General features: G+C 40.8%; 1 protein-coding gene across 1 annotated transcript in view; it reads left to right on the top strand.

Moving 5' to 3' along the window:
* The window catches only part of DNA2 (DNA replication helicase/nuclease 2), a 37,214-nt gene that overhangs the window by 3,365 nt on the left and 18,685 nt on the right, over window positions 1–15,164 (top strand). The window contains exons 3-5 of the mRNA XM_081823101.1: window positions 1,527–1,670; window positions 6,173–6,304; window positions 12,404–12,623. Coding sequence (XP_081679227.1) covers window positions 1,527–1,670; window positions 6,173–6,304; window positions 12,404–12,623 — 496 coding nt within the window. The remainder of the gene's footprint in view (window positions 1–1,526; window positions 1,671–6,172; window positions 6,305–12,403; window positions 12,624–15,164) is intronic.

Raw genomic sequence — 15,164 nt, forward strand, 5'->3', positions numbered from 1 at the left:
TTTTATTGTCTTTTTTTTTTTTTTTAAGATTTTATTTATTTATTTGACAGAGAGAGACACAGCGAGAGTGGGAACACAAGCAGGGGGAGTGGGAGTGGGAGAAGCAGGCTCCCCGCAGAGCAGGGAGCCCGATGTGGGACTCGATCCCAGGACCCTGGGATCATGACCTGAGCTGAAGGCAGTCGCTTAATCAACTGAGCCACCCAGGCGCCCTATTGACTTCTCTTTTAACCACATTTTATAAAGCAGACCTGAATATTTTAAAATTTTTATAAAAACCTTTTATTTTGCAATAATTTTAAACTCAGAAAAACTTGCATAAATAATACAGAGTCCCTCTGTAAATTAATTTTTTTTTTTTTTTTTTTAAGATTTTACTTATTTGCCAGAGAGAGACACAGTGAGAGAGGGAACACAAACAGGGAGTGGGAGAGGGAGAAGCAGGCTTCCCACCAAGCAGGGAGCCCAATGCGGGGCTTGATCCCAGGACCCTGGGATCATGACCTGAGCCAAAGGCAGGCGCTTAACGACTGAGCCACCCAGGCGCCCCTGTAAATTAATTTTTTAAATTTCTGAAGCATGTTTTGGTGGTTTTATCTACTTTGGTATCTTTAAGAGGAAGGTTTAGGCTAAGAATAGAGTTAATTGAGAAATACTGTGTCTTTTTTTTTCTTTTTTAAAATACTGTTTCTTTTTGAGTGGAGGAAACTTGTCAGAAATCTCTGTTGTAAGTTTAAAGTTTGTTTGAGTAATATCTTTTTTTTTTTAAAGATTTTATTTATTTATCTGACAGCGAGAGAAGGAACACAAGCAGGGGGCTGGGGGAGGGAGAAGCAAGCTTCCCGCAGAGCAGGGAGCCCGATGCGGGGCTCGATCCCAGGACCCTGGGATCATGACCTGAGCCGAAGGCAGACGCTTAATGACTGAGCCACCCAGGCGCCCCTGTTTGAGTAATATCTTTCACTTGAATTTAGGAGCTATGGCTTTATTGGGTTTTATTTGAGTAGATTATAAAGTGAAATTAGAAAAGAATATGTTAAGCGTTTGAGAATACATTGAACTTTTTCATATAGGGTTACTTCTATTGATTTCAAAATGGAAATTACTGATTTTTAAAAAAATAACATGCTTGTAAAATCAGGTAATTCTGAATAGAAGAAAGTGCAAGTTGGGCACCTGGGTGGCTCAGTCAGTTGAGCGTCTGCCTTTGGCTCAGGTCATGATCTCAGGGTCCTGGGATTGAGTCCCACATTGGGCTCCCTTTTCAGTGGGGAGTCTGCTTCTCCCTCTGCCTCTCCCCATGCTTGTGCTCTCTCTCTCTCTCAAATGAATAAATTAAAAAAAAAAATCTTAAAGTGAAAGTCATCTATAATTTTACTAACTAGAAAAAAAATTGTTTAATATTTTGGCATTTGTCTCACCAGTGCACTTTGGCTGTGGTGGTTTAATAGGATAGGTAATAAATATGGGATCATGTCTGTTAATATGTCTTGTAGTAAAACGTATGATTTTTTTTTTTAATAGAGCTCTGATCCGGCCACACACCAAATGCTCATTGGCACAGTTCTTCATGAAGTATTTCAAAAAGCAATAAGCAATAGCTTTGCCCCAGAAAAGCTACAAGAATTTGCTTTTCAAACTGTTCAAGAAATAAGGCATCTTAAGGAAATGTAAGTAGTTACAAGATGTACTGTAGGTACTATTTTATTATAGAACATTCTTTCCTGTAATCTATAAGGTATTTGGTTATTAGACTATTAAATATAAATCAGAGTAATACTAGAATGCAGATTCAGGGATGTAGTACCCCACTGCAGTTCTGTGAGGAGCTTCTGAAATTGCAGAATAGAAACTCTTGAGCTAAAAATATCTGGATATTCTGTACACCTGCACAATAGACTCTTCAGCTGCTCTCTGAGAGTGTGAAAAACATTTGGCTTACTTCTAGAAATGTGACATACTGTAAATTGTATGGGTTTGGGAGTCAGATGGACCTAGTTTTAAATTCTAGCTTTGCCAGTTTTAGGATTGAACAGGTTACTTAAAAATTTTGAAAAAGGTGATAGTACCTATTTTGCTGACTTTTTGTGACAGTGGAGAAAATATACATAAGCCCACAAATGGCTAATTGTTGGCATTTTATGAGTGACTACATGCAGAGCGTCAACATATTCTGCTGTTTCTTTGTGACTCTTGTTGCAGACCATGTTTTTTCACAGAAATATTTTTATTAGGGGTAATTTTGATTTCCAAACTAGTTGTAATGTAATTTTTCCCCAGATGTAATTCTCTTTCCCTGTTTATGTGGAAAATATGTGTTCCAAAATGCCATACGACTGATTTACTAATGACATGATCTATTGTCCTAAAACATTTTCTTTTTTATTTTTTTAAAAAATATTTTATTTATTTATTTGAGAGAGAGAGAGAAAGAGAGGGAGAGAGCAGGAGCAGGGGGGAGGGGCAGAGGGAGAAGCAGACTCCCCGCTGAGCCGGGAGCCCAACTCAGGGCTTGGTCCCAGGACCCCGGGATCATGACCTGAGCTGAAGGCAGACTCTTAGCCGACTGAGCCACCTAGGCGCCCCTATTTTTAATTTTTTGAGGAACCTCTATACTGTTTCCACAGTGGCTGCACTAGTTTGCATTCCCACCAACAGTACATGAGGGTTTTTGGGTTTTTTTCCCCCCACATCCTTGCCAACACTTGTTTCTGGCATTTCAGAGTTTTTTTTTTAAGATTTATTTATTTATTTATTTATTTGACAGAGAGAGAGAGATAGCCAGAGCAGGAACACAGCAGGGGGAGTGGGAGAGGGAGAAGCAGGCTTCCCGCCGAGCAGGGAGCCCGACGTGGGACTCGATCCCAGGGCCCTGGGACCATGACCTGAGCCGAAGGCAGACGCTCAACGACTGAGCCACCCAGGAGCCCCGCCTTGGCATTTCAGAGTTTTAACTTTTTTTGTCATACCCTAATCAACGTACAGTGATACCTGTTGTGTGTTGTATTGATCATTGCCCTGAAACAAATCAAAACCTAGTAGCTTAAAAAAACAAACAAACAAAAAACTTAGTGGCTTAAAATGACAAGTAATCCATTATCTTATAGTTTCTGTAGGTTAGGAATTCAGAGGTGGCTTAGCTGGATGCTTCAGGCTCAGGGTCTCCCATTTGGAGCTGCAGTCCTTTGAAGGGAGGACCTGCCTCCACGATGATACACTCACAGCTGTTGTCATGAGGCTTCAGTTTCTTGCCATGTGAGCCTCTCCTCACAACATAGCAGCTGCTACTTCAGATTAAAGGGTCTAAGAAAGTGAGCAAGTAGGAAGCCATAGTGCCGCTTTTTTTTTTTAAAGTAAACTCTGCCCCATGTATGGGATGAAAACTCACCACCCCAAGATCAAGAGTTGCATGCTCTACTGACTGAACCAGTCAGGCGTCCGTCCCATCAAGTGGAAACTTTTTAAAAAATTCCCAGGCCCTAAAACAACAGGTTGAAAGTTCTTTTCTACCCTCTCATCGATCCTTCTATCTTATTACAGTCCTTAGAACAGATTTTATTTTACTATTTTTTGTTTGTTTGTTTTTTTAAGATTTTATTTATTTTTTGACAGAGACAGCAAGAGAGGAAACACAAGCAGGGGGAGTGGGAGAGGGAGAAGCAGGCCTCCCGCAGAGCAGGGAGCCCAATGCGGGGCTCGATTCCAGGACCCTGGGACCATGACCTGAGCCGAAGGCAGACGCTTAATGACTGAGCCACCCAGGCGCCCCAGAACAGATTTTATTTTAAATACAGGCTCCACACTCGGTGTGGAGCGCACCGTGGGGCTTGAACTCACAGCCCTGAGATCAAGGCCTGAGCTAAATCAACAGTTGGATGCTTAACCCACTGAGCCACCCAGGTGCCCCCAGATTTTTATCTTCTATGCTTTACCCTCTTGTTAATACCTATCAAAGTCTAGACTTGAAGATCCTACCTTAAGTATCTTAATAATATCTGGAAAGACCAGGCTGTTACATGTTGTTTTGCTGGGACTTGGCTAAAATTATAAAGGAGAATTTAAATGCAGAAGACAAGGAACCTAATGTGGGACTCAATCCCAGGGAGCCTGATGAGGAATCCAATCCCAGGACCCTGGGATCACGACCTGAGCTGAAGGCAGACGCTTAACCAACTGAGCCGCTCAGGTGCCCCAAAGGCAACCACTGTTACCAGTTTCTTGCATGTCCTTACACAGAGATTTCAAATGTTTATGTGTGACAGTGTGTGTGTGGGTATGTGTACACATATTTTTTTTTTGTTAGGTAAATTGTAGAATACTATGCACATTATTGTGCACTTAAAGGTTAAGCTTGGTGATCATTCCATATTAGTGCTTACTGAGCTCACTCTCTTTTTTTTTTTTTTTGAGAGAAAGAGTGGGTGGGGGGTGGTAGAGGCAGAAGGAGAGGGAGAGAGAAAAACTTAAGCAGGCTCCACACCCAGCCCAGCGCTGAGCCTGTTGCAGGGCTTGATCTCATAATCCCAGGATCATGACCTGAGCTGAAATCAAGAGTCCGATGCTCAACCGGCTGAGCCAACCAGGCGCCCCTGAACTGTCATTTTTCATTAATAATGGCATAATATTTCATTGTATGAATGTATTATAATTTATTTAAGTATCCCTCTGGCATTTCAATCTTTGCTTTTATTAGCAATTGTATAAGAAATACCTTTAGGGGCCCCTGGGTGGCCCAGTTGGTTGAGCGTCCAACTCTTGATTTCAGCTCAAGTCATGATCTTGGGATCGTGGGATTGAGCCCTGCCTTGGGCTCCGTGCTCAGTGTGGAGTTTGCTTGAGATTTTCTCTCCCTCTCCCTCTGCTTCTGTCTCTGGTCACTCTCTCTTGCTCTCTGTACCTCCAATAAATAAATAAATCTTAAAAAAAAAAAACCAGGAAATACCTTTATATATCCTTTATTTCATACCTGTGAGGCATATATTTGGGTTAAATATGTAGAAGTAGAATTGTTGGGCCAGAGAATATACGCGCTTAAAACATTTAAAAAATCTTTTTATTTGGAAATAATTTCAAATTTAGAGAAATGTTCCAAGATTAGTGCAGACAGCATCCATATACTCTTTACTTGGATTCACCTGTTAGATGTGTGTAGATTCTTTTTGTAAGATTAAGTAGTATACATCATGGTACATATGATGGGCTTTATACCATGAAGACACTAGTCATAGAACAGGCTGAGCAGGGCCCTGGACATCCTGGTGTGCCCCGTGGGTTCAGGGGTACCCACTGCAATGGGCAGAGCTGGTCTTGCTCACCTTGCCTTCAGGCCTCTTCTCGCCACACAGCCTGATGGCTGGGGCCTGGCATGTGGTGACATCCGATGGCTGTGTCAGGGGCGTAAGTGCTAAGGTGTGGCATGTTGCTGCTAGCCAAGGACTTTGCCAGATTTCAAGCAGCCTTTTGCAAGGATAACCTTTGCCTCTGGTAGTCTGAATGTGTGATCATTTGGGGCTTTCTTGTATTAGCAGTTGCTCCCCTGAGGAATGTCAGCTTCTCTTTCAGCTTGAGGTTGCCACTGTGCTCAGGAGAAGCAATCTTGGCAGAGCTAGGGTTGCTAATTTTGTCTTCTCTGCTGAATCAGTTCTTTTGGTGGACTGATAGGCCTCTGCTCTCTTCTGTTTTAAGGCTGAATAATATTCCATTCTATGTATACACCACATTTAAAAAGAAGATTTTATGGGGCGCCTGGTTGGCTCAGTGGTTAAGCATTTGCCTTCAGCTCGGGTCATGGTCCCAGAGTCCTGGGATCGCGCCCTGCATTGGGCTCCCTGCTCCGCGGGAAGCCTGCTTCTCCCTCTCCCACTCCCCCTGCTTGTGTTCCCTCTCTCACTGTGTCTCTCTCTGTCAAATAAATAAATAAAATCTTTAAAAAAAAAAAGGATTTTCTTTATTTAAAGTACACTCTGTCCCCAATGTAGGGCTTGAACCCATGACTCCGAGATCAAGAGTCGCACACTCTACGTTCTACCAGCTGAGGCAGCCAGGTGCCCCATGTATACATCACATTATACATCCGTTAATTAGTTGGTGGATAACTTGTTTATTTGGATGTTTTTGTCCTTATTTACTTTTTTCATATTTATGCTTTCTTGTTTAATCTCTTATTTTGCAGGTATCGCTTAAATCTGAATCAAGAGGAGATAAAACAAGAAGTAGAGGAGTATCTTCCTTCATTTTCTAAATGGGCCGGAGATTTCATGCATAAATACACTTCAGGTGACTTCCCCCAGATGCAGCTCTCTCTGTAAGAAACTCATTTTGTTTATATGGTGTTCATATGTTCAGATCAGGATTTTATTCTGTACGTTGAATTAGAGCTTTTTAAAGGTCTAGTTAGTACAACTAGCTTTTTTGTTTGCTTACTTTATAAATTACAGTCCTGAGTGTCCTTCCAGAACAAAAAATAATCTAATGAATAGAAATTCTACTTTCGTTATAATAAAATCTTCTGATTTTTGTGTATCAGTATGTTTTTAACATTTTTTTTTGAAGTAATCTCTACACCCAATGTGGGACTTGAATTCAAAGATCAAGAGTCGCATTCTCCACCGACTGAGCCAGCCAGGTGCTCCTGTCAGTATGTTTTTTAAATAAAATAACCAATTTGTAAATAGTCTGGGGGTCCTAATTTCGTATGCATTTCTATTACTATCCTATATGGACTGTGTCACATGTTGATTGTCTTGTGGATTTGTGCTATCTGTTCAAATACTGGGTTTAACCATTTAACTCGATTTGGCATTTGGTATTTTATTGTTTTTCCCCTTAAAGAAGCATTCATATAAGTTTATAAGTAATACATTTTTTCTCTATCATTGTTTACTCATTCAGCAAATATTTATTGAGTGCCTAATATCTGCCAGGTAATGTTCTAGGTGCTGGGATTATCATAGCGGGGGTGGGGGAGGGGAAAGCAGCTGACTTCATGGGGCTTCTGTACTACTGAACAAGTAAACAATGGTGTGAGGGTGCGGACTGTGGTAAATGCAGGGTAGAACAACCTAAGAAGGAACATGGAGTTGGTAGTAGTGGTGGTGGGACATATGATTTCCACTGAATGATTGTGAAAGGCCTCTCCGATAAGATGATGTGGAGGTGAAGCATGAAGATGAAAGAGGTAGCTGCGCAGCTCTCCCCAGGAAGAGCATTCTAGGCAAAAGCCCCTCGGGTGATGCACACCTGCCAGTGTGGCGGGAGCAGAGTGAGGAAGAAAGGAGCAGAAGTAGCTTTCCTGGGGCCTCATAAGCCATGTCAGGACTCTGGCTGCTATTCTGATTAGATAAGAGGCCGATGGAGAGCTTGCTTGCATGGGAGGGTTGTGATGTAATTTCCTTTTTTTTTTTTTTAAGATTTTATTTATTTATTTTACAAAGAGAGACACAGCGAGAGAGGGAACACAAGCAGGGCAAGTGGGAGAGGGAGAAGCAGGCCTCCCGCGGAGCAGGGAGCCCGATACGGGGCTCGATCCCGGGACCCTGGGATCATGACCTGAGCTGAAGGCAGGCACTTAAGGACTGAGCCACCCAGGCGCCCCAGAAAACTTTTTTTTTTTTCTTTCTTTTCCCCTTAAGTGAGCAACATTTTCTTTTTCTTTAAATAGGCACAGCTGGGGCGCCTGGGTGGCTCAGTTGGTTAGGCGACTGCCTTCGGCTCAGGTCATGATCCTGGAGTCCTGGGATCGAGTCCCGCATCGGGCTCCCTGCTCAGCGGGGAGTCTGCTTCCCTCTCATGCTCTCTGTCTCTCATTCTCTCTCTGAAATAAATAAAATCTTTAAAAAAAAAATTAAATAAATAAATAGGCACAGCTTCCATTTATATAAATTTTCTTTGGCTGAGACCACAGTGAGAGTTGTGGAAGTGATGAGAATCAGTTGGACTTTAGTCAGACTTTAGCGGCAGAACTGGTAGTTTTGGATTGGATGTGGAGTGTGAGGGAAAGAAAAGGCAGCAGTGATTCCAGGGGAGAAAATGTGATAAGAAGGATGTCAAGGGAGAATGGTAGAGGAGGATTTGGAGACAGGGAGTTAGACAGCTGTAGTGAGGGTTTGTTATATGAGGGACACATAGAAATGGAAGGGTAGCCAGAGGCTTATGTGGAGCTAAGAGAGCTTTGTTGTTGTTTTGAAGATGAGAGGTATAATGTGTTCATATGCAGATGGGGAGAATTCCATAGAAAGGGCAGAAGTCATCATGAGAGATGGGAAAGGTCAGCTATGTCTTGAATATGGGAGAAGGAATGAGAGTATACAAGTGGAAGGGTTGACCTATGGGACACTTATTTCTTTTCTTTTTTTTTTTTTTTTTTAAGATTTTATTTATTTATTAGAGAGAGAGCACATGAGAGGGGGGAGGGTCAGAGGGAGAAGCAGACCCCCTGCTGAGCAGGGAGCCCGATGCGGGACTCGATCCCAGGACTCCAGGATCATGACCTGAGCCGAAGGCAGTCGTTTAACCAACTGAGCCACCCAGGCGCCCCGGGACACTTATTTCTTGGCGTTAAAATCTCCCAAGTGGACTACTTCATCAAAGATATTTGGAAATTTTACCACCTTTTACATATTGCTAGAATTCTCTGAGAATTTTGTAATCATTTTAGAAGATTGTTAGCAATGTTTAAATGTCCTGTGTCTGGATTTTATTATTTATTTATTTATTTTTTAAAGATTTTATTTATTTATTTGATAGAGAGAGACACAGCGAGAGAGGGAACACAAGCAGGGGCAGTGGAGGAGGGAGAAGCAGGCTTCCCGCGGAGCAGGGAGCCCGATGCGGGGCTCAATTCCAAGACCCTGGGATCGTGACCTGAGCCGAAGGCAGACGCTTAATGACTGAGCCACCCAGGCGCCTCTGTCCTCTATCTGGATTTTAATTATTTTTATTTATTTTATTATTATTTACAACTCAGTGACTTTTAGTATATTTGTAGAGTTCTGTAACCATAACCACAGTCAGCTTGCCAGGATTTTGATATATATTTTAATAATGGTAGTTTAAAAAAATGAGGCTTATCGTGCTTTTAGAATTGGGTTTATTTTTCATATTCTTTTTTTCTGCAGTGGTCTTAAATTTACCAGTAGCTCCCTCCCTTAAAAAAAAAGGCTGTAGGGGCGCCTGGGTGGCTCAGTTGGTTAAGCGACTGCCTTCGGCTCAGGTCATGATCCTGGAGTCCCGGGATCGAGTCCCGCATCGGGCTCCCTGCTTCTCCCTCTGACCCTTCCCCCTCTCATGCTCTCTCTATCTCATTCTCTCTCAAATAAATAAATAAAATCTTTAAAAAAAAAAAAAAGGCTGTAATAAATGGGTTTAATTTATAAATGCTTCGTTCTTTATTATTTCTTTGGAGCAGATTGCCTATGTCTAGAACAGGGGGTGGGTCTCAGTGCATTAGTCTTCACTGTGATAAACAGATAAATGTTTATTAAGTAGTCATTCTCCTGATTTGTTTCATTGTTTTGTAGTATTTCTGTCATTCTGGTCTCTATTGATTTTCTGTAATAATTACAAACTTAATTTTTGTTCTCTGTTGTTCCTAATTATTTCTTTATCCTTGTTTACCCTCCCTCACTATACACCTTTCTGGTCCTTCCTTATTATTTATTTTGGAGTAATTTAAATTTGCTTGAGAATTAAAGTTGTGGTGGATATCCCTTTTCCTTGTTTCAGATATTAGCTTTTCTTTTACTGTTTAATTGTTTTAGCATTTTGTCTGCATGTTTTTTTCTTTCGGTTAAGATTTATTCATTGTTTCTGCAGTGATAAGCTGCCATTTTCTCATCGATTCATGGACTTAACCTATTCAGCATATAGGTATTCCATGCATTGGTCCTGGTGTTACAGGGAGACTAAAACCCTCCAAGAACTCTCTACTGGTGGTAGTTGAAAACATAGACCTGGAGGGCATTGCTTAGAGAGAACATGTAGGGCAACAGAAGAGGCATGGAACTCTGGCAGCAAAGAGTGGGCTGTGTAAGGACAGAGGGAGAGAGGAGTAGAATCCATCGAATGAGGCTGATGATGGACCAGCAAGGAATTAGGTAGCCTGGAACAAGTATATTAGGAAGCCAGGGAAAGTGTGGGATTCAGAGTTGTCTTTGACCTGAAAGGGATTTTTGAGATCAACTCCTAGGTTTCAAATAAGGAAATTGAGATCCAGTGAGTGGTGTGACTAGTCCAGGTTTTATACGAAAAACCAGTGGTGGGGCTGAGTCTACAGTAACAATTCTTGATTCCCAGCCCAGTGTTCTCCTCTCTGTATCTTGGTATAAGGCTTTTTTGTTTGTTTGTTTCAGTTACTTCCAATGGAATCTTGTATGTCCTTCTGTGAAGGAAGCGCTCCTCTGTATTTTAGCTTGTGTCATTTTCGCAGCAGTTTATAGCCATCTTTTTTTTTTTTTTAAAGATTTTATTTATTTATTTGAGAGAGAATGAGAGAGAGCACATGAGAGGGGGGAGGGTCAGAGTGAGAAGCAGACTCCCTGCCGAGCAGGGAGCCTGATGCAGGACTCGATCCAGGGACTCCAGGATCATGACCTGAGCCGAAGGCAGTCGCTTAACCAACTGAGCCACCCAGGCGCCCATATAGCCATCTTTAAAGAAAAAAATCTTTAGACTTTAGCACAGAGAATGAGACCTTTAAAGGTCATTTAAAGAGACAACCTGGGGCGCCTGGGTGGCTCAGTTAGTTGAGCGTCTGCCTTTGGCTTGGGTCGTGTTCAGTGGGGAGCTAGCTTCTCCTTCTCCCTCTCCCTCTGCTGCTCCTCCTCCTTGTGCTCACTCTCTCTCTGTCAAATAAATAAAAATCTTTTTTTTTTTTAAGATTTTATTTATTTGAGAGAGAGAGAATGAGTGAGAGAGAGCACACATGAGAGAGGGGAGGGTCAGAGGGAGAAGCAGACTCCCTGCTGAGCAGGGAGCCCGATGCGGGACTTGATCCCGGGACTCCAGGATCATGACCTGAGCCGAAGGCAGTTGCTTAACCAACTGAGCCACCCAGGCGTCCCTCAAATAAATAAAAATCTTAAAAAAAAAAGAGAGAGACTTTCTCACCCATAGGTAATTAAGTGTAAATTTTCTTCATCTTCACAATACCATATTCTCAATCAGGTGGTTCTCGAAGGAGTTTTACAGCATTATGTTGATTAAAATCATAGTAGTTAAATTGAAATACTGTCATTTATTCCACAGATCTAGGTCTGAAATCACATTACTTCATTTTCTAGGGGAATGAATTTTATTAGCAATGTTAAAAGTTTCATTACCTATCTTCTATTAAGTATACATGTGACATTTTATGAATAATAAAGTTTGCTTTATTTCATAGGAGCATATTTAAATATATAACACAATTAGATAACATTTGGAGAAAGAGAACAGAATAATATTTAAGAAATTTCGGATAAGTTTTAGCTTCCCTGAATTCCTCTGTTATCTTCCTCAGAGGTTGCAGAAGTATACATATATTCCTGGAGATTATATTTGAAGCATCCTGAAATGTTTAAAAAAGAATCACTGAAGATGTCATTTTTTTTCTCTTAGAAAATATTCTCATTTGTTAAGAAATAGCTGCTGATCTAAATAACATGAAATTAGCAACCAAAGTCAACTAAATCATGTATTCTGGCAGTCAGAATTTTTAAGCTTTTTAAATCTCAATTTTTATTTTAATTAACTTTAGAGATTTTATTTATTTATTTGATGGAGAGAGAGCGCAAGTAGGCAGAGTGGCAGGCAGAGGAGGGAGGAGAAGCAGGCTCCCCACTGAGCAGAGAGCCCGATGCGGGGCTCGATCCCAGGACCCTGGAATCATGACCTGAGCTAAAGGCAGATGTTTAATGACTGAGCCACCCAGGCACCCCTACTTGCAGAACTTGTAAGACAAATTGCTGGGCTTCACCTGCAGAGTTTCTGATTGAGTAGGTCTGGAGTGGGGCCTAAGAATTTGCTTTTTTTACAAGTTCCCAGGTGATGTTGATGCTGCTCCTCTAGGCACCACACTTTGAGAATCACTGCTGTAAATGTATGTTGTTGGTTTCCCATCCCTGCATTCTCTGTGTATAGTAGAGTCAATAACAGCATAAAGAGAAATGTGCTAAGTGTTCTTTTTTTTTTTTAATATTTTATTTATTTATTTGAGAGGGAGAGAAAGTGAGTGAGAGAGAACACAAGCAGGGTGAAGGGCAGAGGGAGAAGCAGACTCCCGGCCGAGCAGGGAGCCCGACGTGGGACTTGATCCTGGGACTCCAGGACCACGACCCAAGCCGAAGGCAGACGCCCAACCAACTGAGCCACCCAGGCACCCTGTGCTTAGTGTTCTAATGAAGTATTTTTGTGTTTAATTTTTTAGGCCAAGTGATGGTAATAACAATAATTCAACGTGTAATATTGAAGTCATAAACTCATTGGACATTGAAGAAAGCATTTGGTCCCCAAGGTTTGGATTGAAAGGCAAAATAGATGTCACAGTTGGTGTGAAAATACATCGAGGATGTAAAACGAAGTATAAGATAATGCCATTGGAACTTAAAACTGGCAGAGAATTAAATTCTATTGAACACCGTAGTCAGGTAGGTATAAGTCTTAATAAGAAAATTGTCTGAATATTTAGTATACTGAAAAATATAGGTCTGCTTTATATATTTTGGTTCAATTTGGGTGATTTTTGTATTAAGTTTCATATAGTACTTTTCAATTTGGGATGTATCCAGGGTACTCAAATTGTTTATAAATGTATACATGTCTACCACAGAAAGTTTTCTCTAGCAAAGAAATACAACAGCTGAATTTATAAGTCAGTGTTGCCAAGTTTATGTTGCCAAACTACTAAACAGATACTCCTAAAAAAAGAATTCCTTGGTGATAAAAGTTGAAGAAACCAAGTATATTTGGAGATTTAATGATGCATGGTAGCATATTAAAGTTTCTGAGAAATCAGAGTAATATGGATTTGGTTTAGGTATGTGTAAACCCATTGTTTCAGGCGCCTGGGTGGCTCAGTTGTTAAGCGTCTGCCTTCGGCTCAGGTCATGATCCCAGGGTCCTGGGATCGAGCCCCACATCGGGCTCTCTGCTCCGTGGGAAGCCTGCTTCTCCCTCTCCCACTCCCCCTGCTTGTGTTCCCTCTCTCGCTGTGGGTCTCTGTCAAATAAATAAATAAAATCTTTAAAACAAAACAAAAAAATAAATAAATAAACCCATTGTTTCCTAAACTTAATTTACCATGGAACTATTGTTTTCATGTAATATCTAACATAGGATACTCTTAGAAAACATCAGTCTAAATCCTTTCTTTTATTTTTGACTCTTAATCTGATTTTAATGATTATTATCTAAAATGAAATATAGAACCATGTCTTACCATTATGTTAAATTCAAGTTTTTATTCATCTTTTCTTCTCTTTGGTAAACATAACAATCTTTTGTTGTACTTCAGAATTATCTGAAACATTATTTATAGTGACTTAATTAACATAAATCTTTCTTTTCTCCTACCTAGGTATGTTAATTATAATGACTGGTCTTGGTATTTTGGAATTTCATGATTTATGTATTATTTATTTATTTATTTGAGAGAGCGAGAGAGCATGAGCCAGGGCGGAGTGGGCATCAGGGTAGAGGCAGAGGGAGAAGCAGGCTCCCTGCTTGAGGTGGGGCTCGATCCGAGAACCCTGGGATCATGACCTGAGCTGAAGGCACATGCTTAACCAACTGAGCCACCCAGGCGCCCCTGAAATTTTATGATTTAAAGACATAAATCTGGGACACTTGGGTGGCTCAGTTGGTTAAGCTTCCAACTCCTTTTTTTTTTTCCTTTTTAAGATTTTATTTATTTGTCAGAGAGACAGACAGCAGAAGCAGGGGGAACAGCAGGTAGAAGGAGAAGCAGGCTCCCCTCTGAGCGAGCCCCAGGCAGGATTTAATCCCAGTACCCTGGGATCATGACCTGAGCCAAAGACAGACACTTAACGACTGAGCCACCCAGATATCCCAGGCTTCCAGCTCTTGATCTCAGCTCAGGTCTTGATCTCATGGTCGAGAGTTCAGGCCCCACACTGGGCTCCAGGCTGGGTGTGGAGCCTACTAAAAAACAAACAAACAAAGACATAAATTTTTCAACATTTTAATCTTGGAAATCTCCTGGAAAACATACTAGCTTGTTTGCAGGTTGTATATGACTAAGTAACTTGCTATTGTTGCTAAGGTGGTTTCATGAACTGTAAACCAGCTGTTTCTAACTTGTCTTAGATGGTTTCTTTGGAGAGCACCACATAAATTTAATGTAGCTAATAATGACTTATGTTCTGCAAAAAACAGTGAACTTTGTATAGTCTCATTTAGTTGTCCCAGTAACTATGACATAAATAATATGCATTTTAATGTTTAGTTCACTTATTTATTTTTTATCTATTTATTTTTTTAGTTCATTTATTATTTGAAACAGGGAAAATAGTTTCTAAAGACTGTGAACTTCAGAATAGTTTAGTTAATTTCCTTCTTTTTTTTTGTTTTTTTAAAGATTTTATTTATTTATTTGACAGAGACACACCTAAATATTTACTAAGAAAAATTCTATGTATTTTTTAAAAAAATATTTCATTTATTTGAGAGAGAGAGAGAGAATGAGAGAAAAACACAGCCAGGAGGAGGGGCAGAGCGAGAGGGAGAAGCAGACTCCCCATTGAGCAGGGAGCCTGATTTGGGGCTCAATACCAGGACCCTGAGATTCTGACCTGGGCCAAAGGCACATGCTTACCTGACTGAGCCACCCAGGCGCCCTCTGTGTATTTCTTTATTGTGTAAAACTGAGAAGCATAGATAGTGTTCGTGTTGCAGAAGTTAAATATTTGACATTGAATTATTGTGTTATCTGTATTAATTTCTCTGTTATTTTCAAAATAGAAATAGCTTAATTGATCTTTTGATTGATTTATTTATTTTCTATTTATTTTTTTATTTTTTAATTTTTTTAAAGATTTTATTTATTTGACAGAGACAGCGAGAGAGGGAACACAAGCAGGGGGAGTGGGAGAGGGAGAAGCAGGCTTCCCTTGGAGCAGGGAGCCCATTACGGGACTTGATCCCAGGACCCTGGGATCATGACCTGAGCC

Source organism: Leptonychotes weddellii, chromosome 6, assembly GCF_054177405.1.
Source record: "Leptonychotes weddellii isolate Sample4059 chromosome 6, ASM5417740v2, whole genome shotgun sequence".
In the NCBI taxonomy this organism is placed as follows: domain Eukaryota; kingdom Metazoa; phylum Chordata; class Mammalia; order Carnivora; family Phocidae; genus Leptonychotes; species Leptonychotes weddellii.